Source organism: Triticum dicoccoides, chromosome 2B (assembly GCF_002162155.2).
Source record: "Triticum dicoccoides isolate Atlit2015 ecotype Zavitan chromosome 2B, WEW_v2.0, whole genome shotgun sequence".
NCBI lineage: Eukaryota > Viridiplantae > Streptophyta > Magnoliopsida > Poales > Poaceae > Triticum > Triticum dicoccoides.
In genome coordinates, this window is record NC_041383.1 from 83,796,287 (window position 1) to 83,820,179 (window position 23,893).

General features: G+C 41.4%; 1 protein-coding gene and 1 pseudogene across 1 annotated transcript; one reads left to right on the forward strand and one right to left on the reverse strand.

The window, feature by feature from the left end:
* Positions 1 to 1,693: 1,693 nt before the first annotated feature.
* On the reverse strand, positions 1,694 to 5,965 carry LOC119367205 (ATP-dependent zinc metalloprotease FTSH 8, mitochondrial-like). The gene is made up of 4 exons (XM_037632790.1): positions 5,371 to 5,965; positions 5,226 to 5,288; positions 2,670 to 2,783; positions 1,694 to 2,278 (listed from the first exon to the last, which is right to left on the reverse strand). The coding sequence occupies exons 1-3, from the start codon at positions 5,558 to 5,560 to the stop codon at positions 2,686 to 2,688; spliced, it is 351 nt and encodes a 116-aa protein (XP_037488687.1). The 5' UTR covers positions 5,561 to 5,965; the 3' UTR covers positions 1,694 to 2,278; positions 2,670 to 2,685.
* Positions 5,966 to 10,221: 4,256 nt separating this feature from the next.
* Positions 10,222 to 23,893, forward strand: part of LOC119360532 — a 39,847-nt pseudogene continuing 26,175 nt past the window's right edge.

Consider the following 23,893-nt stretch of genomic DNA (forward strand, 5'->3'; position numbering starts at 1 on the left):
TTTACTAATTCCTGCTCTAACACAAAGGTTAATGACAAAATTAACAACATCGTGCATGTCAAGAAAATAACATCTTGCATGCAGCAACAGTGGCCGGCTAAAAGCGCATGCAGCAGCACTACCAATCAGCAGAAGTGGCCGGCTAAAAGCGCATGCAGCAGCAGTAGCAATCAGCGTAGCACGCAGTAGAGCAGCAGGATAATGAAAAGGGCTGCCGCCAGCCCGCGAGGCGGCAGCGCCCCAGGTACAGTACTACCGCCATGCCCCTTGGCGGCCGGGCCCCACATGCCGCTACCGTTCCCTCGCCACATGAGCGGCGCGGAGGGACAGACACCGGTGGCTGCGTTTGGGATCTCGCGAAAGCGTGAGACGCTGTCTCAGATACTGTAAAACCTGCAAGACTCTCCGGATGGATATGTGTCAATCTGTGTGGCGGAGCATGCAAAGATAATCGCAGGAAGGAAATAAATACGTCCAGAAAACAGATTGTCTTGCAGATACGAACAGAAGAAGATCGAATCTTGGTTCTTTTTTTGTCCAATCAGGAACGAGCAGGCGGCAGAAAATATGGTGGACAAAATAAAGTGTGATCTAGTAGACAATTTTTTTCAAACTGATCTAAACCAGCACTAATACTAGGATGAATGCAACCAAAAATTCAACTACGCAAATACTAGATGCTAAAATTGCTAAAGGCTAAAAAGGTAGATGTAATGGATGAACTAATCTATATTTTTTGGCTTTTTCGTGGGTTTATAGGACAGAGAAATAAACTAAACTATGAAAACTGTAAATCTCTCATCGATGAACCTGAAAACTGATACCACTTGATGTGACGGCGGCCCGATCTTTCGATGAGAGTGGGGATAAATATCGATTTGGTGGATTTTGACCTTGACGATCCGGCTATACCGTACCCGACGATACGCCTCGACAATCGCTAAACCAATCTCCGATGGTTATTGACCTTGCTGTAGGCATGATCAACCTGAACAACGAGGTTCGAGTTCCTGCAAGCAACCGAAGAACAGGCAAGAACAAAGATGAATTGCAACTGAAATTGCGGATAATAAACTGAGCACACGATCTAAATGAAAAGTTGGAGTTCCACTGTGGATCTGACAAGGCGGTAGTCCTACACGTCTTGTAGATGCGAATTGTAGCAACAGCTAGACAATACAATAAAACCCGAGTCTAAACCCTGAGTTGATGATGTCTATTTATTAAAGGAACGTGTCGCCGATGTCTCCTGGCTTGCAAATCCTGGCCGGCGTGCCGACGTAGACATACGGAGGCCCACCTCCTTTGATTCCCTCGTACGTGGACTTGTGTGTACGCATGCACTATATTTCTGTACCACATGGGCTTGGGCCCCCATAGCATGCATGGTGCATGATGGATATGTTCGGTTGCACCATGGTAGTACACATGCACGTATATGTTCACACATATGCCATGAATCTGTATATATATACATGTATGCAATGTATGGATATAATCTCTTATTTTAACACGAGGCTTGTACTGGTCTCCGGCAATTCTGCATAAGATAAAAAGTTGTATAGTATTTCTATTCACGGTAACAAAATAATAATTCACATAATTATTAACAGAAATCACCTGATTATTGTATGTGCAAACAATATTTTCGGTTATATCTTTAGAGGACATGTTCACATCACACAACCCCGCACAAACCAATCAGCACCACATGATTAAGCCCACAACTCTAAATCTAACAGCCCTCATTGATCCAATACCTCTATGGTGTGCACGTAGCAATTTCCAATGACTGACTGTGCTCCACCTCCACCATCCACCCACCGGCAGAGAAATACCAGTCCCGCGTCCGTCCCCTTTAATCACTCGATTCTCATCGAAAACGACGAAAAGCAAGGAAACTAAACGGAATCTGCTCCCATCGCCCTTAACTTCCACGCGGCCCACCACCACCCTATCCTGCCTGCACGCCAACCTCGCGGCACAGCACCGTAACGTCGCAGCATCGCCATCGCCATCGCTGATTGTTGCCGGGAGCAGCATGGAGTCCGTCCGCGAGTAGCGTCGCATCCGTACACGCGGCCGCCGGAGCAAGGAGGCCAGGTGACGGAACACCTAGGACCCTGCCCTCGCAGTGTGGCATCCTTAGGCGAGATCCCCACTGCCAGGAGCCTGCCCTGCACGTCCCTTGAACAACTCGGGTACACCTTGAGCCAGCCGGACACACGCAGTTGTAATTCTTCTTTGTACTTCTTTAGGTTCAACTTCTTCCTTTGACCTGTTGCAACATTACTCATAATTAGAATTTTCAGAATAGGGTTCTAAACTATAAACAGTTGCACATCAGAATGCTACTAGCCCTTTGTTTTACATCTGTAGTTAATGGTTAGTGTTTTGGCTACTGCAATTTTCAAACTAACTGAATCATGCACCCTATCTCCTAGGCCTGGTGTCAACCAAAAATGGCGTTCAGAATTAAGATAAAATCTAAAGATACGTGAGGATAAAGAATATAAGTTCATTGCCCCAGGCAGATACATAGAATCTAAAGATACGTGAGGATAAAGAAGAGAAGTTGATTGCCCAAACAGAATTAGATATTAACCATGTTTAAAAAATGCCATGTGACCACTAAATCACAATGTACTCTTGAAAAATTAATTCTCTACCTGTCAAAGCAGCAGTCTATGTTTGCGGCTCAACAACAGGGCCAATATCATCATCCGCGTCACCGTGGACGTCAAGGGCAGGGCCAGCAACCGAATGTGGTCCACAAAGGGGATCTGTAATTCCAAAATCCTATTAATGTCAATAAAGCTCTACTGAAACACAATATTAAGTTAGGATATAATCCGCTGGTGGTGGTGGTGGTCTATGTTCGCGGCTCAACATCAGGGCCAATATAAGTAACAACCAATTATTGGGTAACTATCATTAACCTTCTCCTAAATTCTGATATTGTCTTTGATGTTGCTTATATCCTAACTTGCAGTATGTACTTACGCAGAGAATTGATGAGGCAGAGGAACAGAGAATATTAAACAATCCCGCAATTTCCATGCTTCTCAAAATTTAATGACATGAATTTACACATGAAGGCGAAGGTATGTCATCTCCCAATAATGCGGGGGCGCGCACCCCATTTCAGGATATAAGTAACTACCGATTATTGGGTTAACTATCATCAACCTTTTCCTAAATTCTGATACTGCTTTTGCTGTTGCTTATATCCTAACTTGCAGTATGTACTTACGCAGAACCTAAAGAATTGATGAGGCAGAGGAACAGAGAGTATTATGCACGCAATAAAGATGATATTCTTAAAAGACGCCATGAGAAGAAACATGCTTCAACAGCACTGCTTAATGACAAGAAAAATGTAGCACATACACCCCCTGTACATGTCCCGAAGTAAAAATGCCCTTATACTGCATGCTTGTGTATTGTTCAGGTAACTGATGAGATGCCATGCACCAAACTAACAACAATGTGTCATAAATGTGGACCCTAATGAAATACAGAGGCAAATGGTTGGGGAATCCAATTGGTTGCACAGGAATGATGCGTATCAGAGGCAACTAATAGCAGGAAGCTCAAAAAGAGCTATTGCTGTGCCTCTTGGACAGAAAATGCAACCAATTGGGAGCATCATCAGAGATATTGCACAGGGTATATTTAATTGGTACTATACTGTTCATGAGATTATGACTGTAATCATCTTCCGGATGAAAATTAATTGTGCATGCAGGGTCTCACTCAAATTTCATGGGTTGAGGTACCCCAACTGAGCATAATACGTGACCCAGACTGCACAATTGAAGATGCGGGATAGTTCGTTGATATAATTATGTTGCAGGTGTGCCTACAGTGTTTATTTGATCATAAATCTGGGTTATCTTTTATTTGTTCAGGTATACATTATACAACCTTTTAACTGATCCAATCGACCTGAAAATACGTCGGCTAATGATGCGATAGGACCTGCGCAACCGGCTCCGCGTGGTACTCAAAACACTAATAATCTGATATGGGGTTTTGACGATCCAGCATTCTTATGCTCTACTGATCTTATGATTTTTCATAGTGGGCAACGACCAGAAAGATGATCCATATGAAAAATTTTAGCCCGTTATTGGATACTACTGCCATGTTGTTTGATAAGATGATTTATGCTATTTTCGCTTGTGTGATGCTAATACTTTGTCATTTATTCATGCAACAGCTACAAGGACCGGAAAATGTATTCAAATTTGCATCGCTCCACATGGAACGCGTTTGTGATAACTGAAAGGACCTACACATCACAACATGGCCAAGGGGAGAGTGTATTAAGAGCAGACTGCAGACCGATGGGTATGCCTCCTAACTCAGCGCAATCAAGTTCCAAGTTTTTTTCTATGTCCCCATTAATCGCATTACAAAGGAAAAATAAAGTATGCATATGCACATACCAAAAGTGCAAGATCATGGGATCCAAGCAGTCAATCTTTTAAGATTTGACAATTAGTATATGTGAAAGTATACATACTGACTATATGAGGATAATAAAACTTGAGTTGTGTTGCAAAATCCCTCAACCTTTTTTTCAAATGCACGGCAGAACCATTGCCCATTCTTTTAGGAGAAGCAAAAGGCAATAACAAGGCTATGTATAATTGACAGGAAAGTGACTTTACTATATCAAGTTCCATCAGCATGACCACCAACACAATCGTTGTACAAAGTAATATAGCATCTAACCAGCTCCAGGATTTTAGAGTGAATTGTATAAATCTGTATAAGCCCACTTTTTGCACACATGATGATTGAGAATGTGTCTAATTACTTAAAACTGAAAACAAAACATGTAACCTGATCCATTCTAAACACTAAAGGAGTTGCACTTCCGGCTTCCAGAGTGTAAAATGGTGCATTTGAATGTCTGCTTGTTGGAACTACACAGTTATGTCATATCCTTCTTTCATAAAGTTATCCTAATAGGTGACAACATCAACGAGATTTTGTTGATCTATCACGAAGTGGTTTAGAATATATGTTTTTGAGGTATAATGCTTGTGGTAAGACATCTAAGAAATGTTTAGAATTGCCGATGAAGCTAATCTGGAACATTGATTTAGTAAACAAATATGCCCGGCCATCTCATCAAGGAAAGGTTCCATAGACAACTCCAAGGATTGCCCTAACTATAAAAATATTGTGCAATGCAACCCAGAATCAAAACATACCCTTCGATTCAGACTTGTTGCTCCCATCCCCTTTCGGGACCTCCTTCTTCTCCTTCAGGAAATCTGAAACATTAAGGGCCACATATCAACACAGCCACCAACTAAAGAGGATCAAAGGAAACCCAAAACCAGGAAGCAAGCTTACTCTTTTTTGACTGGTAGGAGAACAGCCGTCGGGACTGCGAGTTGGCGAGCAAGGATCTCCAGTCTCGGACCTTGCCGGCCCCATTGGCAAACGAAGCCTGGCTCCACAGAGCAGACGTCAGATAGCAATGCACGAGACACATCCTGGCGCCCTCACAGACGGGAAGCAGCGACGGCGGCGGACATGCCATGGTCCCTGAGCAGATAATCCTAGGGGACTGAATATTGCACACAGTGAGGTAATGCACCTGCCGATGAACCGAATTGACGGGAAGAGCAAGCGGAGGGGTCGGAGAGGGAGACTAATCTGGAGCAGGACGAGCAAGCGAGCACGCGGGAGAGGGTGGAGAGGCTCATGGCGGCGACGGCGACGGCGAGGGCATCCGGAGGAGAGGGAGGGGTGGCGTCCCCGGCGAGCATACCGAGCTTGAGCGCCTCCTCTGTCACTTCGGCGACCGGATTCAAAGAAGGAGCAAGGAAGAGCACGGGCTTGCGAGTCCCGCACCTCCGCGTACGCCTCCCACGGATGCTCCCGCGACCGGAATCGACCATGAGGGAATGAAGAGCAGGGGCGACCATGGGAGGGGAGATGTGAGGGGCAGTGGGAACTGGGAAGTGACCAGATAAAATGTGCGGGGGCGGTGGGGAGGATGACTGTGACGTTCTCTTTTTAATACTGTATATATACACGTATTAGACAGATGAGTGCAGAGTCATTCAAATAAAAAATAAAAAAAAGTTCATTCTTTTCTACGGCGTCCGATTCAGCAATGTGAGTGTGATCTTTTTTATTGTCGGAACTCGTTACCATAATATCATTTGATGATTTTGAAATTTCTATATAACTATATACAAAAAATGATATTTTTTTAGTTTGAATATACTCACTTTGATTCAAATTAATTAACGCTCATTTAGTACAATTTAGCGTCAATTAATTTGGATCGGAGGGAGTATTTAAATTATGTAATCATGCAGGTCATTACATGTGGATGTTAAATTTTATGGAGTACTTCACAGGAGATATTTTGTTTGACACTTCTACATAGGTATTTTTCGTTTTGCAATTATACTTACTTTATGTTATATCACTATTTTAGAACTAACTCTGGTCAATTTAGAATAAAACTAGATGTCAATTTAGTAGACTCGAATTATGGTGTATAAGGGAATGGAGGGAGTATACGAAGTCAAGACTTGAAAGATGATGAAAACAACACAAATCCGCAGATTGTATGATTCTAGATAGACCCCTAAAAACCTCGAAATATATATTTTTATTATAAATTATGATACGTGCGTTGCACGTGCACGCTTACTATACTATACTAGATGATACCCCGCGCGTTGCTGCGGGATACTATAGTTCATTTGATGTGTGGAGTTTAGCCTAAGTGTTGATTCGCATTGCATGACTCCACAGGCAAAAAAGTTTGCTTCAATGCAACATTATCAAGTCGGCCGTTCCATCATCAGTAGTCTGCAATGGGAACAAATAAGATAGTATAATTATAAGTGGGGCCAGAAGGTAGAAATCAGAGTGTCGCCTATCTAACTTTCTCGTATTGATGTGTAACAAAAGGAAGGATGGAAGCAATGTAAGTAAGCATCATCAGTTTGATACTTTGATTTATAACATTTCGTTCAACAACACACACCGTCAAGGTTTGCAAATAAGATGATTTCACTTTGAAGATATGCCAACACTGGACAGAAAAACATAATAAAACATAAGCTCAAATTATTTCAAACGCGCAAACATAAAAAAGGTGTTAAAGTACAATATTTTTATTACTGGAAAATATATAAAATTTGATCGTTAGGAAAATATGAAGAAACCCAAAGGCATGCCATTTTTATGCAAGGAAAGGACACAAAAGCTGGCTACATTGTCCGTAGTGGCACAATTGCAAACTCAGTGAGGGACCCTTTTTGTGAGAACAAAGGTTGTAGCCTTTACACCTACTTCCTTAAAATACTGAAAATAGTAAGATTTGTAATGAAGTGGAGCTCCTACTTGAAAGTTTATCAAACGACTATAATTTATTCATCCCGGGGATTCGAGGCATATTTTACAAAGAGAGGATATCATGTCAGTCAACTAAAGAAAAATGCAGTGTTTGTGAATCCAGTAAGTAACATACAATCAAGTGTTAGGTTGAATCCAAGCATGGAAACCACACCTGGTAACACTTATGGTCTTCATCGGTTCCAGTAGTGTTGAAGGAACATGACATGAAAATTACCTTTACACAAATAATTACTTCATGGGGAATAAGTACATGCATTAGAAGGAAAGTCATCAGTTTACACTTATGATATCCATACATTTCGATAGAGCTCACATTAGACCGGCATCTGAAAGACTTTTTTGTGCATATTCAGATAGCACCAATTACATGAAACAAAAGCAACCGAGCTATAACATAAACTTCATACCTGTATTGGCTAGAGCACATCAAATGCAACTGGCCGTTAAATACATTGTTCATGTGTTTACAACTTTTGCGTAATTTAACTATTGGTTACAAAATAAAATATTCTCATAAAAATAATGTCGAACAAAGAATGGAGGGTCAAATATTCAGTAATTATTCAGCAAGGCAGGATTGCAAGATGATCGATCTGGAAGGGTTAACAATAGTTACTCACGTGCTCATGTAAATCATAAAGATACACGAACACAATATAAAAAGAAAAGAGGAAAAATACCAGTGATGCTTTTGTAGGACGACGAATATAAGCAATACGTGAAACATCATTGTAAAAGGGGATTGCCAATAATTGTAGCTTGGGCAAGACTTCAATTGATTTAGTAAATATAATCAATTTCAAATGTAGGGAAATAATGAATATCCATGCTAGTTTTTTTTCATCTGATCCGTTTTCCTTTTCTATTTATCTGATATTTTTTTATCAGTTCTAAATGAAAGAACAGCTGCATTTTTCTCAAGAAAGAAAGAAAGAATATGAATGTTTATATCAATCCTATGGACTGATGCCAAAGTCTCCTGCATCAGAACGGTGAGATCAAAAACATGGAAGAGCAGCGTTATTTCCGTCCATCGCCGTTAGGCCGCCGGTAAACCTGCCATGGCAGCCTTCGCACATGTCGCCGTTACATATAGCCGCAACGTAAGAATACATGCATATAGATCGGCTTGCCGATGGATCGAAGTTTACCTGTTGGGCAGGTTAGGCGAGATCGATTGATCGATCAAGAAGACCTCCACCTATCGATTAGCCTGCTCTGATCCATGCTGGCACAACACCCTTCTAGATCGATCGTCAAGAAAATCCCAAGCAGTGGGAGGGGAAGTGCTAGATACTGCTGCTTATGGCGTACAACATCAAAAGCTGCAGTCTAAAAAAATGACACGTACATACATACTTTCCCTAACTTGAGAACTGCTAATCTCGGACTTGTACAAAGTAATGAACAACATCAAATCTACATTCGTGGGACAGGATGAGATCATGAAGCATAACCTTTCGTGAGGAGAATAAATTCATGATACAGGGACGGGGAAGCCATTATCTAAGACTACAACGCCATGGGACTTGCTCGTTGTTGGCCAATCACTCGATCAGAATCCAAGGTAGCCCTGGATGGTATCTTTAGGCGAAGAGAACCCTTCCGAGGATCCCATGTGAGGAAGAGTATGGCATACGCGATGAATTGGAGGGAGATGGATGGTGGAAGCGAGGGAAGGTTGGGGATGCGGGGTGGGTATTATTGATGGGGGAGGGGGAGAGGCAGGGGCCGAGAAACTCAAGGAGTTGTTTCCGGATTATCAGGAGAAGGGAGGAGACAGAGTATTTAGAGGTGGGTTAATTCATCGCAGATTGAACCAAACGATTCGTTGGGAAAAAAAGAAAAATAATTTCTGAGTTGGCAGAGCTGGTGACGTGGGAGTTTGCATGTTAGATGTGGCAAGGTTGCTGATGTGGATAGCTTGCATGTTAAGAGAAATAGGATAGTGGGGATGAACTATTTAGGTATTATAGATAAGTAACTCTCACACAATATCCATTTCGAGTGAGAGAAAAACAAAAGGGGGTTTATATGTCTTTTGTTTCAGTTTTTCTTTTCTGGTGTTGTTTTATATTTGTTTTCTTATTTCGTTTTTTGTGTGCTCAAATTCATGATATTTAAAAAAATACATGAATAGTAAAAAATAGTAAACATTTTCTAAAATATGCACACAGATTTTAATTTCGGAGAACATTTTATTAAAAATCATGTTATTTGTAACATATACGGATATTTTCTGAAAATTCTGATAAAAAATGTGATCATTTTAAAATTTCGTTGAACATTTCAAAATTTATCCGAACATTATTTTAAGGTAGATAATTTTCTGTAGTTGTGATATGTTTTCAAAAAAATAATTGTGAGCATGTTAAAAAATTCACGCATATTTTTTTATTTGTGATTTTTTTAAATATGGATTTATATTCATAATATAATATATTATTTAAATTTGTCAAACATCCCACAAACGGATTTTGGAAAGGATTTCAACTGAAAAAATCGGGCAAAACAGGCGGAAAGGTACCGATGCACAGTAGCGGCTGACTGGGCTGGTCCAGTTTACTTGTTAATTTGATGCACAGTCCTCGCAAAAAAAATTGATGCACAGAGCTTTATTTCTTAGCAATGGTGCCCAAGCAACAAGCCACACCTTAAGATAACCTGGTTCGTTTGCAGAAATCTTGTTAAAAAATCACCTTGCGGATTGAAAATAAGAATAATTAAGAACACGATATGTTGTGATTCTTCTTAATTTGTGTTTTTAACTTGATGAAAACAGCTCGAGTGTAGTCATAATCAATAAATATACAATTTGGCATGCAGCGTTTCCTGCCATCTGAGTTCGGCATGGACCCAGCAAGGATGGGGCATATGCTCTTGAACCAGGAAGGGTCACATTTGATGAGAAGATGGAGATAAGAAAGACGATAGAAGAAGCAAACATCGGCCACACTTATATTTCTGCAAACTGCTTTGCTGCTTACTTTGTTCCTAACCTCTGCCAAATGCGTAGTCTTCTTCCACCCAAGGAGAAAGTTAATGTATATGGAGATGGCAACGTCAAAGGTAAACATATACAAACGTATGTACTTCTAGGTTTTACTTATCCTAGTTGTATGATTACTCCCGGGCTTATGCCGCTCCCTTCAAATTTCCACTTTACTATTTAAAGTTATATCGTACTATGGAGCAATATTTATGGATGAAGATGACATTGCAACATATACAATCAAGTCCATTGATGATCCCCGGGCCTTAAACAAGACAATATACCCACTAGTAGAAAATGGGCCATTTGTCCCGGTTTTAGAGGGACTTTAGTCTCGGTTCTGGAACCGGGACTAATATGTTGAGACTAAAGCCCAACACCTTTAGTCCTGGTTCGCTTACGAACTGGGACAGATGGTGCTCCACGTGGCCGTTGTGGTGAGCCCAGGTAGGAGGGCCTTTAGTCCCGGTTAGTAACACCAACCGGGACCAAATGGCATTCACGTGTCAGCAGCTCAGGAGCTGGGTTTTTATTTTTTTTAGGGGGGGGGGGGAGTGTAGGGTTTTTGGAGGGTTAATTATTTAGGGGTTTCATGTATTGTGTTAGCTAGCTAATAGCTAGAGAGAAGTGACCTCTCTTATCTCCGTGCTTGGTCGACGCTAGCTACCACACGTATAGAGAGAACTCGACACGCTAGCTAGTAAGCAAATGAAGGAACCATTAAGTACACAAGATCGTCGTGATGAACATATACAGAGAGAAGTGATCGATCTCTCTTTCTCCGCGAGATTGGCCGAACAACAAGTTTCTGGATATCTATCCGACGCTACTAGCTACATATATACAATATAAGATCTCTTACAAACCGCGGCCCTAACATCTAAGGTCTATTTGAACTTCCACATGGTATTCTCCGTCTTTATTTATGACATGGTCAAAAAAGAATCCCGCCAATTCCTCTTGAATTGCTCGTATGCGATCATGTGGTAGGAGTTCATCCCGCATCTCCCACATCTAATTTAAAGAAGTGGGTCAATACATGTATATGAATGAAACTCAACACAAATGATGGTAATAAAATAAAATTGTGAATATTATTGTTTACGTACATCAAAATCTTTTCTGGAGTAGCCCCCAGCCCCTGCTTAAATTTGTCGAGTTGTAGATGAACTCGCAAAACATAGTATCCACAAAAATCAATCCGTTGATTGCTGTCACAAGACCTTTACGAGAAATAGGGTTCAATCAAACTGATAATCAAGCATGCTTAATGGTTTTGATGAAACTAGCTAGAATCAATGGGAGATGCGCGGAACTAGCTAGTAGTACTTACTTTCGGATGTGTAAATCGCAGCTCCTTCGACAGTGCCGGAGCAATGGCGGTGAACTGTTTCCAAACCCTGTCAGACAAAGAGAATAATTACTTGATATCAGGAAATGAACAAAGTTGCCGATATGGTGCGATAATGATCGTTTGAACTTACCTCTGGAGCATATCAGTCATGTTCGCATAGTCCTCGGGATTTTTTTTCTTCTAGAGTCCAAGACAGTTACTATGCCAGTTTCAAGCTTAATCTCTAACAAAATAAAGTGAAAGCTACGCACACATGCATAACTCATCAATTACATTACTATAATTAACCTCGAGTAAGGGAAATCGAATATGCACAAGACAGTAACACTCACTGGAAGTTGTAAGGAAAGAGTATTTTATCTTTGTTTTGAGTTCTAATCAATGATTGTAGCAAGTTGTTCTCGGCCTCTTTGGCTTTGTGTTTGCCCGTGTATTCATGTATGATATTTGGGTTAATGAACCCAATGTCATAGATATCTGCTTTCCTGCATTCGACGATCTTCAACCTGCATAATATAGTAAGGATAATTATATATACATGCAATGAAAGAGCTGAGCTATATATAGAGACTTAATTACAGAAGTAGTACTTACAGACAGAAGCATGTCACGAGTGTTTTGTTGAGGGCCTTTTGATTGTATAACTGGAATAACTCATCAAATTCAATATTCAAAATATCCATTCCAATGAGGTCGTGCTCCTCTTTAATTCTCATCGTCAAAGTATGCCTCCCAGACTACCTGCATCTTTCCATGTACCAGTCATGGAGTCTTTGCATCATCGTTGTTAGGCGAGGATGATCAGGTTTCACGAGAGGCCTTCCGTACTCGAATCTAAATTTGTCCACCTCCATGAATTCAATGGTACATCATCAGGCAGGTAATCACCAAGATTGGTACCGAGCACCATCCCCGGATGATTAGCAACGATATCGCTAGACACCTTGAGCGGGGGGCACGTTTGCATCACCTGTTCGCTGAGCTGGGGATTTTGTTTCCCACTTCTTTGTGCTCCTAACCTTGCATCACTGCTCAAACTTCCGAACCGCTCCGCTTCCTTATATGTCTTCTTAATAATGCGCTCATAGTTGGAATCCGACGGAGGCGGCGTTGGTCGCTTCAGGGCATCGATAATCCGCTTTTGTTTCACCGGATCTATCGTTTCCTCCGGATGTGGAGGTTTCGGTGCAAAAAAGTCCCTCACTTGGGCATGACTGATGTCCTCGTTTTCCTTGTCGGTCCTCTCATAAGGTAACTTTTCTGGAGCCTTCAGAGATGGACCGTATTTGAACTGCTTCGCTCCTCTGCTTGTACTACTGCTAGCCACCGGAGCGGCAGCTTCTCTCTTCCGCTGTTGCTGACGCGGCGGAGTCAGCTGACGCGCCAGAGGAGGCGGGGTGCTTCGACGCACCGGAGGAGGCTGAGTACTCCGACGCGCTGGAGGAGGCAGAGGAGGAGTCGTAGTGCCCTCACTTGCCGGAGGAGGCTGACTGCTCGTCGGAGGAGGCACAGAAGGAGCCGGCGTGCCTTCACGCGCCGGAGAAGGAGGCGGAGTGTCCTGACTCGCTAGAGGAGGAGGAGGAGGAGGCGGAGGTGTCCAGTTTGGAAGCTTGATGTACTCCTTCCACCATAGAAATGGAGTCTTCAGAGCAAGACCCAGCTGAATCTCCCCTTCACCTGTAGGGTAGTCAAGCTCGAGCTCCTCAAATCCCTCCATTACTTCATCCGCCATCACAATAGCATAGCCCTTTGGAATCGGACGACAGTGAAAAGTTCCGCCGGGTTGAGGAGGTGGAACAGTGTTGACAGCCGCCTTCAAGGTGATGTTTTTCCATTTCATCATAAGCTGGCAATGTTGAGCATCCGTGATAGCATCCACATGGTAGCTAGGAGCCGTGAAGTCAGGCTGCTGAACAAGCTCCATGGAAGCCACGCTGCTTCTCCGCTGAGATGGCGGGGTAGCTTCTGGGGTAGCTTCGTGCCGCTGAGATGGTTGGTTGGCAGCTCGCTGGCTCTCCTCTAGCTTCAGTACTCTTGCTTTGAGCTTCTGTATATCGCTTGGCTCCTGTTTCCTCTTCCTATCCCGGGTTTTGTAACCGGCTGCGCCGGGAAACCCAATCTTCCACGAACGGAGCCTGGCGTGCCTCGTGTTCGTCTAGGGTGCTCAGGATTCCCGAGGGCCTCAGTCAGCTCGTCATTCTCTATGTCCAGAATGAACATCCCTTCCTACGCTGCCTTGATTTCTGCCCGAAGCTTCGTGATGGGTGTTGCAAGTTGCTCGTCCGTCCAACGACACTTCCATGTTTCAGGGGTCCAAATTTCCCCCAACCCCGAAGAACCAAGTCCTCAAACGGTCAGGCCTGTTCAATGTCTCCGGTTCGACCCCTTCATCAATCAGGTCCTCTTCAGCTTTGTCCCAAGACGGTCGGGCTTTGAGGTAGTAGACTAACCCCGTGCGGTGGTGCCACTGCTTCTTTGCAGCATTTATCTTGTTTATCTCTGACATCTTCTTACTCTTGTCTGTTGTCTTGTAGGCCACAAATGCAGGCATGTGATCTCTTATCTTCTCAAATTGGCCGACGAATTCTGGAGTCTTCTTTTTGTTGACAAACTTTGATTTCATCTCATTCTTCCACCTCCTGAATAGCTCTGCCATCTTCTTAAGAGCATACGACTTGACCAGTGGCTCTATAACTGGCTTATTCGGATCCTCCTCTGGTGGTAGTTTGAAATTTGCCTTCAGCAAGGTCCAAGGATCATCTTTCTCTCTATCGGTGACATAAGAAACTTGAGGGCCTTCTTTCTAATGCTTATTCCATAGCTAGGGGCTGATCCGGATGTTGTCCCTAACAATAGCTCCGCACTGAGCAGAAAATGCATCCTTGGTCCGCTCGGGTTCAATCGGTTGGCCATCGTCCGCGATTGTTGTGATCGTGAACCTTTAATCCAAACACAACCTTTTCTTCGGGCCTCGTCTCGCTACCGAAGTTTGGCTCGACCCGGAGGGCTATAAAAGAACAAAGAAGAGTTAATATATGTACATACCAAAATAATTAATGCATCAATTAGCTAGTCAGCACGGACTTTGCAACAGCTGATCCCGACTACGTTCGGTCACCGGAGCCGTCATCACGGTCTCCTTCTTCCACAGGCATTCGATCGCCGGAGCCATCATGATCATGATTTCCTCCTCCATTGTTCGATCACCGTATCCTGCTTCCTCTCCTTCCAGACCATCAGTGTCATTGAGAAATGACAAGACATCACGTCTGTCGCGGATTATGTCCCCCAATATCTCTTCTTGTTCGAAGTCTCTTTGTTGATCCATAGTTTCTGCAAATATTACAACATGGCAATTAATATACAAACATGAGAGATGGATACATTAATAGTGGAAAACATAGACCTAACTACCTAATCACAACAAGGAATATTAATTAGTGGCCTAGACGCTTCTATGGTTTGGGGTGGCCTCGACAACACTTCTAGGGCCTGGGGTGGCCTCGACAACACTCTTTTAACTTGGTAAATTTGGCTAGCCTTGACGCTTCTAGGGTTTGGGGTGGCCTCGGCAACGCTTCTAGGGTTTGGCCCAGACCGCCACTCTCATGAATGTCCGACGTCCGGACCTAATCTCTCATGAATGTCAAACAAGGGATTTAACAAGATGGCGCCATTCTGGATATGCAGAAAATGGTCCCTATTTTTCCTGATCTCATCTACCCTTCTATATGTCACATTGTCTAGTGTCAAAGGATTCAAGAAAACCATGTCTTCATCATTAGCCGGAAGTAACAGGAGCATGATGGTATGAAGCTCCCCAAAGTTATTTTGGAATGGAGTCATGATAGGATAATTCGCTATTTGGTATGAAGTTTGGCTAGAGCCTTTCGAATATCGCTATTTGGAAGGCCTTTGCTTAACTTCATACCAACAAGCGAATTATCCTATCAGGACTCCGTTCCAAAATAACTTTGGAGAGCTTCGTACCATCATGTGCCTGTTACTTCTGGCTAATTATGAAACCATGGATTACTTCAGTACTTTGACACAAGAGAACATGCACATATAGAATGGTAGATGAGATCACGAAAAATATGGATCAACTTAATTATGCACATCCATAATGGGGGCATTCTTGATAAATCCCTTATAAATCTTGAGAGAGTTTGTCGGGTAGGGGCGGGAGGGGGTAGGAGATCAACAACGTTTTTTCTAGGGTTTGGGTGTCCTCGAGAGTTGGTGGAGCGAGAGGGGGTTGATCGACGTCCCCCTCTTGATCCCTCGGTGATCCACGACCCTTGACCCTCGACCCCTCGGCGACCCTTGACCCTCTACTTTAGTTCCCGACCGTCGATCGCTCGGCAATCCTCGACACCCTTGTTCCCGACAAAAAATAAGAAGAGGAAGAAGAAGAAGTAGAAAAGAGGACAAGAACAAGAAGAAAAAATAGAAGACAAAAAGAGGAGAAGAAGAAGGAACATAGGAGAAGAAGGAAAAATAGAATTTGTTTTCTATTTTTTTTCTTCTTCTCCTCTATTCCTTCTTCTTCTCCTATTTTTTTCTTCTTCTTCCTCTTCTTATTTTTTTCTCCTCTTCTTCTCCTTCTTCCTCTTCTTATTTTCCTTTTTTCTCTCCTTCTTTTTCTTCTTCTTCCTTCTCCCTTCTTCCTCTTTTATTATTTTTCCTTATTTTCCTTTTTCCTCTCCACTAACCTAAAATCTACTAACCTAAAATGTACTAACAGTACAACTAACGACAATGACATCGCTTGCATACATATGAACAAATTGACGAGCGGATCGACAACTATAAAAACATCATATGATCATTTATGAACAATAAAAACATCAGATGATCATCTATGAACAAAAAAAATCATATGATCATCTATGAACAAAAAAATTCATATGATCATCTATGAACAAAAAAATCATCATATATATGAACAAATAAAATTAATAAAAATTATGAAAAAAATATGCATACATATCCATACATCAACATACATCCATATATTTAGAAAGACAATATGCATACATATCCATTTACTAAAAATTATAACAACAAAAAAATGCAATTTGCGTCGGCTACGGCGACGGTGGCGGGGGAGGGTGCAGGGAAGGGGCGCGGGGGCTCACTGGGGGCGGGGGCGGCAACGAGGAGCGGGTGGCGACGGCGAGGTTGGGGCCGAGTTGAGGCAGAGGTGATGACCCACAAGTGTAGGGGATCTATTGTAGTCCTTTGGATAAGTAAGAGTGTCGAGCCCAACGAGGAGCAGAAGGAAATGACAAGCGGTTCTCAGTGAGGTATTCTCTGCAAGCACTGAATTTGTAGATAACGAATAGTTTTGTGATAGGATAATTTGTAACGGGTAACAAGCAATAAAAGTAATAAGGTGCAGCAAGGTGGCCCAATCCTTTTTATAGCAACAGACAAGCCTGGACAAGTTCTTATATGAGAAAAGCGCTCCCGAGAACACATGGGAATTATCGTCAAGCTAGTTTTCATCACGTTCATATGATTCGCGTTCGTTACTTTGATAATTTGATATGTGGGTCGACCGGTGCTTGGGTACTGCCCTTTCTTGGACAAGCATCCCACTTATGATTAACCCCTATTGCAAGCATCCGCAACTACCCAACAAGTATTAAGGTAAACCTAACCATAGCATGAAACATGTGGATCCAAATCAGCCCCTTACGAAGCAACGCATAAACTAGGGTTTAAGCTTCTGTAACTCTAGCAACCCATCATCTACTTATTACTTCCCAATGCCTTCCTCTAGGCCCAAACAATGGTGAAGTGTCATGTAGTCGACGTTCACATAACACCACTAGAGGATAGACAACATACATCTTATCAAAATATCGAACGAATACCAAATTCACATGACTACTTATAGCAAGACTTCTCCCATGTCCTCAGGAACAAACGTACTACTAACAAATCATATTCATGTTCATAATCAGAGGGTATTGATATGCATTAAGGATCCGAGCATATGATCTTCCACCAAATAAACCAACTAGCATCAACTACAAGGAGTAATCAATGATACTAGCAACCCACAGGTACCAATCTGAGGTTTTGGTACAAAGATTGAATACAAGTGATGAACTAGGGTTTGAGAGGAGATGGTGCTAGTGAAGATGTTGATGGAGATTGACCCCCTCCCGATGAGAGGTTCGTTGGTGAAGATGATGGTGATGATTTCCCCCTCCCGGAGGGAAGTTTCCCCGGCAGAACAGCTCCGCTCGGAGCCCTAGATTAGTTCCACCAAGGTTCCGCCTCATGGCGGCGGAGTTTCGTCCCGTAAGCTTGCTTATGATTTTTTCTAGGGTAAAAGACCTCATATAGCGGAAGATGGGCACCGGAGGCCTGTCAGGGGGCCCATGAGGCAGGGAGGCGCGCCCCCCACTCTTGTGACCAGGGTGTGGGTCCCCTGACGCTGATTCCTTTGCTAGTATTTTTTATTAATTCCAAAAATGACTTTCATGGAGTTTCAGGACTTTTGGAGCTGTGCAGAATAGGTCTCTAATATTTGCTCCTTTTCCAGCCCAGAATCCTAGCTGCCGGCATTCTCCCTCTTCATGTAAACCTTGTAAAATAAGCGAGAATAGCCATATGTATTGTGACATAACGTGTAATAACAGTCCATAATGCAATAAATATTGATATAAAAGCATGATGCAAAATGGACGTATCAACTCCCCCAAGCTTAGACCTCGCTTGTCCTTAAGCGGAAGCCGATATCGAAAAATATGTCCACATGTTTAGAGATAGAGGTGTCGATAAAAATAAAGTATGGACATGCAGGCTTCATTATCATTCTTATAATAGCAACATATATGTATATATATTGTCATATAATTTCTTATGCTCAAGTAACAATCTATTCACAATGTCAAGTATGGTTCAGAAACTTCATCGAGAACTAACAAACTATAATCTCAGTCATTGAAGCAATCACAATTTATCATAACATAGGAAAGAGTCAACATAAGAGCTTTTCAACAAGTCCACATACTCAACTATCATTTAGTCTTTCACAATTGCTAACACTCACGCAATACTTGTGGTTAGGGAGTTTTAATCGGACATAGAGAAAGGTAGGGGCTTATAGTGTTTCCTCCCAATGTTTTACCTCAAGGGTAATGTCAATAATAATAGTTCATGCTAACGTACATCCAATTGGATATATGTATCAGGATCTTTCCAACACGAGGTGCTTGCCAAAGGATAAAATAAAAAGGAAAGGTGAAGATCCCCTTGACTCTTGCATAAAGTAAAAGATAGGCCCTTCGAAGAGGGAAGCAGAGGTTGTCATGTGCTTTTATGGTTGGATGCACAAAATCTTAATGCAAAAGAATGTCACTTTATATTGCCACTTGTGATATGAACCTTTATTATGCAATCCGTCGCTTTTACTACTTCCATATCACAAGATCGTATAAAGCTTATTTTCTCCACACTAATAAGTCATACACATTTAGAGAGCATTTTTTATTGCATGCAACATGAAAACTTACTTGAAGGATCTTACTCAATCCATAGGTAGATATGGTGGACTCTCATGGCAAAACTAGTTTAAGGGTATTTCAGAAGCACACGTAATTTTTACTTGGTGCAAGGAATTTGGCTAGCATGAGGGGGAAAGGCAAGCTCAACATGTTGGACAATCCATGACAATATACTTTAACTAAGATGTGAGAAAGCATAACCCATTACGTTGTCTTCCTTGTCTAACTCAACTCTTTAGCATGTCATACTTTAATGAGTGCTCACAATCATAAAAGACGTCCAAGATAGTATATTTATATGTGAGAACCTCTCTTTCTTTATTACTTCCTATTAATTGCAATGATGACCAAAACTATGTTTGCGAACTCTCAACAACTTTTATGCATCATACTCTTTATGTGTGAAGGCATTACTATCCATAAGATCAACATGGTTTCTTTTGTTTCTTTTTATTCTTTCTATTTTCTCAAGTTCATAGCAAGATAGCAAAGCCCTTGATTCAACACTAATCTTTATTATAGATAGCTCAAAGACTCGATTACATAGAGGGATCACAAAGCAAAACTCAAAACTAATTCATACCAAAACTTTATTCTACTAGATCAAGATATTACCAAAAGGATCAAACTAAGAAAAACTGTAAAGACAGGAGTGTGATGGTGATACGATACCGGGGTGACTCCCCCAAGGTTGGCAGTTGCCAATGGGAGTGCCCATACCCATGTGATTATGTCTCCTTTGCTGGTGAAGAAGGTGGTGATGGATAGTTGCACATTGAGCGTAGGTGCTCTTCCAACTTGCGGAGAATGCCCTTGAGTGCGACGATATGATCCTTCAACAAAATATTTTCCTGCGTGAGATACTTGTTCTGTATGCGAGCTAACTGAATCATCTCGAAAGCTTCAATATCAGTTGGGATAAAGAGCTTAGGAAGAGGTTGAGGGATGTTTTCTTCTTCTACCGCAAGAGTTTGATCCTACATGGCCTTCTTGATCCCTTCATCCTTGTTGATCTCCCCAAGTTCTTCTCTCTTCAGCTCTATCTTCAATAGTCAGGCATCCTTATCTTCATTGTTGGAGGAGGGTGACGTCATGGTGATCTAGATCTGTCAGAAAAACAGCTCGAAACAAAGACAGAGGATATTTGTGTGATACGGTGGTCAAAACCTCTGGGGATTATATAATGAATTCTTACCGACCAAAAGAAGTATCGTCCAATAAAACGGAGTCCGGAGAGCACACGAGGTGCCCACGAGGCATGGGACGCGCCCAGTAGGGTAGGGCGCGCCCTCCACCCTCGTGGAGGCCTCGTGTCCTTCCCGGACTACTTCTTATTTTCCTATTTTCCTAAATATTCCAAAACGGAGGAATACTGCTGTTACAATTAATTTGGAGTTGGTTTACTTACCGTACCACGTACCTATTCCTTTTCGGAGTTTGGAACATTCTGGAAGGTGTCCCTTATGTATTCCTCCGGGGTTACAGTTTCAATAACATTAATTTCAACATTTATTGGGTTACCTGAGATATAATGTTTGATTCTTTGACCGTTCACCACCTTCGGATTTGTGCCCTCTAAGTTGTTGATTTTTATGGCACCGGAACAATAGACTTCCTCGATAACGTAAGGGCCTTCCCATTTAGAGAGAAGTTTTCCTGCAAAAAATCTTAAACGAGAGTTGAAGAGCAACACATAGTCACCTACATTAAACTCACGCTTTTGTATCCTTTTGTCATGCCATCTTTTAACTTTTTCTTTAAACAGTTTGGCATTTTCATAAGCTTGGGTTCTCCATGCATCAAGTGAGCTAATGTCAAACAACCTCTTCTCACTGGCAAGTTATTGAGCTCTTTAATAGCCCAATATGCCTTATGTTCTAGTTCGAGAGGTAAGTGACAAGCTTTTCCATAAACCATTTTATATGGAGACATACCCATAGGATTTTTATATGCAGTTCTATAAGACCATAATGCGTCATCATGTTTCTTGGACCAATTCTTTCTAGATCTATTAACAGTATTTTGCAAAATTAATTTAAGTTCTCTGTTACTCAACTCTACTTGGCCACTAGACTGTGGGTGATATGAAGATGCAATTCTATGATTAACATCATACATAGCAAGCATTTTATGAAAAGCACCATGAATGAAATAAGAACCACCATCAGTCATTAAGTATCTAGGGACTCCAAACCTCGGAAAAGTAACTTCTTTAAGCATCTTAATATAGGTGTTATGATCAGCACTACTAGTTGGAATAGCTTCTACCCACTTAGTAACGTAATCAACAACAACTAAAATATGTGTATACCTATTAGAGGCAGGAAAAGGTCCCATATAATCAAAGCCCCAAACATCAAATGGTTCAATGACAAGAGAATAGTTCATAGGCATTTCTTGACGTCTACTAATATTACCAATTCTTTGAAATTCATCACAAGACAAGACAAACTTACGGGCATCTTTGAAGAGAGTAGGCCAATAAAAACCAGATTGCAATACCTTATGTGCAGTTCTATCTCCAGCGTGGTGTCCTCCATATGCCTCGGAGTGACACTTGCGTAGGATTTGTTCCTGTTCATGCTCAGGTACACAACGTCTAATAACACCATCTACCCCTTCTTTATAAAGGTGTGGGTCATCGCAGAAATAATGTCTTAAATCATAGAAGAACTTTTTCTTTTGTTGGTATGTAAAACTAGGTGGTATGAATTTAGCAACAATGTAATTAGCATAGTCAGCATACCATGGAGCAGTATGAGCAGCATTTACGACAGCTAATTGTTCATCAGGAAAGCTATCATTAATAGGTAGTGGGTCATCAAGAACATTCTCTAACCTAGAAAAGTTGTCTGCAACGGGGTTCTCAGCTCCCTTTCTATCAATAATATGTAAATCAAATTCTTGTAGCAAGAGAACCCACCTAATAAGTCTAGGTTTAGCATCTTTCTTTTCCATAAGATATTTAATAGCAGCATGATCAGTGTGAATAGTTACTTTAGAATCAACAATATAAGGTCTGAACTTATCACAAGCAAATACAACTACTAAAAATTCTTTTTCAGTAGTAGCATAGTTTCTCTCGGCATTGTCTAGAGTTTTACTAGCATATTGAATAACATTTAGTTTCTTATCAACTCTTTGTCCCAGAACAACACCTACAGCATAATCGCTAGCATCACACATAATTTCAAAGGGTAAATTCCAATCAGGAGGTTGAACAATAGGTGCAGAAACCAAAGCTTTCTTAAGTATTTCAAATGCTTATACACAATCATCATCGAAGACAAAAGGAATATCTTTTTGTAATAGATTAGTCAGAGGCCTAGAGATTTTGGAAAAGTCCTTAATGAACCTCCTATAAAAACTGGCATGACCAAGGAAACTTCTTATACCTTTGATGTCCTTGGGACACGGAATCTTTTCAATTGCATCAACTTTAGCTTTATCATTTACAATACCTCTTTCAGAAATTTTATGCCCCAAGACAATGCCTTCATTCACCATAAAGTGGCACTTCTCTCAGTTCAAAACAAGACTAGTATCTTTGCATCTCTGCAAAACTCGTTCAAGGTTGCTCAAGCAATCATCAAAAGAGGATCCATAAACGGAGAAATCATCCATGAATATAGCCATCATGCATCTTTGAAAAGTATCAGGTGCATTACATAAACCAAAAGGCATACGTCTATAAGCAAAAGTACCGAAAGGGCAAGTAAAAGTGGTCTTTTCTTGATCATCCGCTGACACATGTATTTGAGAGAAACCAGAGTAACCATCTAGAAAGCAAAAATGTGTATGTCCGGATAGTCTTTCTAGCATTTGATCAATAAAAGGTAAAGGGTAATGATCCTTTTTAGTAGCTTTATTTAATTTGCGAAAATCAATTACCATCCTATAACCTGTAATAATTCTTTGTGAGATCAATTCATCTTTATCATTAGGAACAATAGTAATACCTCCGTTCTTAGGGACACAATGGACAGGACTTACCCACTTACTATCAGCAACGGGATAAATTATACCTGCCTCTAGGATCTTTAGTATTTCCTTTCTTACCACTTCCTTCATCTTAGGGTTTAACCGTCGTTGATGATCAATAACTAGTTTGGCGTCTTCTTCTAACTTAATTGTATGTTGGCATAGAGTGGGAATAATGCCCTTAAGATCATCAAGAGTATATCCAATAGCAGCATGGTGCTTCTTCAGAGTTTTCAATAATCTTTCCTCTTCCTACTCTGAAAGGTTAGCACTAATAATAATAGGATATATCTTCTTTTCATCAAGATAAGCATATTTAAGAGTATCAGGTAATGGTTTAAGCTCAAACACGGGATCACCCTTGGGTGATGGGAGATCCCCTAGGATTTCAATAGGTAAGTTGTATTTTAGAATAGGATCCTGTTTAAAGAATACTTCATCTATTTCCCTTCTTTCATTCATGAACATATCATTTTCATGGTCTAGAAAATATTGTTCTAAAGGATCAGTAGGAGGCACAACAATAGATGCAAGAGCAATAATTTCATCCTTACTAGACAGTTCTTTATCATGGGGTTGTCTACGAAATTTAGCAAAATTAAACTCATGAGTCTTATCATCCAAGCCAATCGTGACAACATC